Source organism: Colobus angolensis, unplaced genomic scaffold, assembly GCF_000951035.1.
Source record: "Colobus angolensis palliatus isolate OR3802 unplaced genomic scaffold, Cang.pa_1.0 Scaffold7, whole genome shotgun sequence".
NCBI classification, from domain to species: Eukaryota; Metazoa; Chordata; class Mammalia; order Primates; family Cercopithecidae; genus Colobus; species Colobus angolensis.
Window position 1 is genome coordinate 25,073,326 of NW_012120709.1, and position 3,264 is coordinate 25,076,589.

Below are 3,264 nucleotides of genomic sequence, written 5' to 3' on the forward strand. Positions count from 1 at the left end.
ATAGAGATGGGGTTTCACCATGTTGGCCAGGCTGGTCTCAAACTCCTGGCCTCAAAATGATCCACCTGCCTTGGCCTCCCAAAGTGCTGGGATTACAGGCTTGAGCCACAGCACCTGGCCTGGAGCTGTTTTTAGATGTTGGCCCTCAGCTTGTTTGTGTAGTAATGAAGGTTTCCAGAAGGAGGAGCCATTTCTCAGTCAAACTTCCTGTTTTGCAACTTTCAAAGAAATTGAGTCTATCAGGCTGAATGTTTTATTTTCACGTGCTCTCTAAACTTTCACTAAAGATGAGAGTGTGTTCAAGGGAACTGTTGATTCTTGTTAAACAAGATGTCTACATTAGTTACAGTAAATTTCCTAACAGCCCTTTTGGAGCATAATTTATATACAACAAACTACACATATTTTAATTGTGCAATCTTGACATGTTTACACCTGTGAAAGCACCACCATAATCAAGATAACAAAAATGTCTTTCAACCCCAGAAGTTGAGTTCCAGTAAGCTTTTGTTGTACACCTAAGTGTCCCACTCTCTAGGATCATCTGGAAATGGTCTCTACCTTATCTGTTTAGTAGCATTTCCAGTTAGCATGCAGTTATTACTTCACCAGTAAATCCTAGCTCCTTTCACCTACCCATCAGCCCTTATGATTAAGCACAGGGTCTAATTATGAGTACCAGTAAGTGTATCCTTAGTGTAGCTTTACTGTTATATTGTTCAGTTATTGCTGCAGAGAAAATGGTACTAATTTAATTCATAGTTTTCTTCCCTTTTTTATAATTCAGGCCTTTACATTATCAGGTCTGGTTTTAGTCATTGTTAGTTCCACTTTTTAAAACATGCTTTTTTACTAGTATCCCCTTGAATGGGTAACCATCTTATCCTCTACAGTATGGTTATTGCTTCAGAACAGTAGATGGCTGCCTTGAACTGTTGTAGGACTTGGGCGTTGGTGACAGGTAGAGGTTTGTTTGTCAAGATTTCGTTTACTAGACTATTTATAGAATGCCACAATTTTGAGGCCTGTCTACTCTATAATTGTGGTTGTGGTGGTTTCCTGTATTCTAGTTCAGTTTTGCAATGGTCTCCAGAAGAGACCCTTACACAACATTTTACTCCCATTGTCTAGAACTGATCAAATTAGAAGAGATCAGAATCAGAATTAGAGCAAGTGCACAGAGAAGGAACATAAAAGAACCAGGACCCTGAAATTGATAGGGAAGAATTAATAGTCTTACGCCACTCGTAAAGTTTACTTTGTCTCCCTTATTTACCCTATCCCTAATATAAACATTGAGTGTCACTGGTGAATTAAAAGCCAGTAAATTTAGAATGTGTAGGAGTAGGTAACACTGCCTGTCAGCCGTGTGTAGGGGTGCAGAGTAAATCTTAACTAGCCCTGCTTCTCTTGCAGATTAAGGACAGCTATGGATCTCTTTCTCCCATCATGTTTCCATTTGCCCCAGGGGTAATTGTGCTTTCCCTTATCAAATAAAAGTCCATTTACTGGATTGTAAATCAAATAAACCCATTGGTGTCAACTTCAGTAAGTTTGAAACATTCTGAAATCTTTAAAAACAAATTCTCGGCCGAGTGCGGTGGCTCATACCTATAATCTCAGCACTTTGGGAGGCCGAGGCAAGCGGATCACAAGGTCAAGAGATTGAGACCATCCCGGCCGACATGTTGAAACCCTGCCTTTACTAAAAATATGGAAATTAGCTGGGCATGGTGGTACACACCCGTAGTCCTAGCAACTTGGGAGGCTGAGGCAGGAGAATCGCTGGAACTGGGGAGGGAGAGGTTGCAGTGAGCTGAGATCGCGCCACTGTACTCCAGCCTGGCGACAGAGCGAGACTCTGTCTCAAAAACAAAACAAAATAAATTCTCTCAGAGGCCTCCATTCATCTCCATTATTGATGTTTAGAGTTTCCCCCCAAATCAACCTGCTTGTTTCCCTATTGTCTCCTGTAAAGAGTGCTACATTATGTTAAAATTCCTTATTTACAAGGCAGCAACCTATTGGTTCAGGGTTTTTGGAAACATAGCCATCTTAACACATTTGTTGGTCGCAGTCCCCAGATCTAGTCCATAAGTTGGAGCAGCTCATAGACATATCTGCCAAATACCTATTTTTGCATATTAATTGTGTCTACAGAGGGAATTGAGTGAAACTCTTAGCCAAGGCGCTAGGACTTCATCGTTTGATCCTTGAAGTTATTCGGGAGCCTTTTTTTTTTCTTCCTGAAAATGTAGTCCAAGAAGGCAGAATTTGAGGATCGTAATCAAATTTGGGGTTGGTTTTCCTTGGTAGAGTTCCAGCTCTGAACAGCTACCTTGACCAGAATATTTCTTACAACAGGTCTGGTGTCGGCGCGCCTGTTATCGGTGAGATCGATGGGGAGTATCGACATGACAGTCGACGAAATACCCTAGAGTGGTGCCTGCCTGTGATTGATGCCAAAAATAAGAGTGGCAGCCTGGAGTTTAGCATTGCTGGGCAGCCTAATGACTTCTTCCCTGTTCAAGTTTCCTTTGTCTCCAAGAAAAATTACTGTAACATACAGGTACTCCATTTTAGTTGAGAACATGTATAGGGAAAGTGGTAGGACAGTAGGAACATGTATAGGATGCCAGACAGGTAGCATGGCTTTTTCTGGTCAGATAAAGCTCAGAAAAAAGCTGATGTCTTCTACAGGAATTCCCTTTCTAATTCATTGTGTGATCATGGTCAAATTCTTTATCACTTTACCTCAGTTTTCCTCTCTAGATCAGACAAAGTAAAGAAATTGAATATTAATACGTAAAAAAGTACTTGTGGATTGTGCAAGGTTCATAAACACTTAGTTGCCTGTTTTTTTTGACCTTATATATTTTAAAACTGATTTGCCAAAACACCCAACACATGGTTTTTTAAGGCCTTGCTGTCACTTGATTTATAACCAAAGAATGAAAGTTTTTTTATTTGGAAGACAAAATTCCTGCAAAAAAAAAAAAAAAAAATCTTTCTAGTACAAATGGAAATTATTTGGGAGTTATTTATGTCACAGCTCCCTTTATTAGTACAAATAGTCATGAGCCAATTCTGTTGCAAACTCTGTCCTTTAGGTAGGCAAAGCAATGGAAATGTGTGAACTGTTCCTTCAGAATTTTTTTTTTTTTGAGATGGAGTTTCGCTCGTTACCCAGGCTGGAGTGCAGTGGCGCGATCTTGGCTCACCGCAATCTTGGTTTCTCTATGTTGGTCAGGCTGGTCTTGAACT

General features: G+C 40.3%; 1 protein-coding gene across 1 annotated transcript in view; it reads left to right on the forward strand.

Moving 5' to 3' along the window:
- Positions 1 to 3,264, forward strand: part of ARCN1 (archain 1) — a 40,192-nt gene that overhangs the window by 28,655 nt on the left and 8,273 nt on the right. The window contains exon 9 of the mRNA XM_011927041.1: positions 2,365 to 2,569. Within this exon, the coding sequence (XP_011782431.1) occupies positions 2,365 to 2,569 (205 nt within the window). The remainder of the gene's footprint in view (positions 1 to 2,364; positions 2,570 to 3,264) is intronic.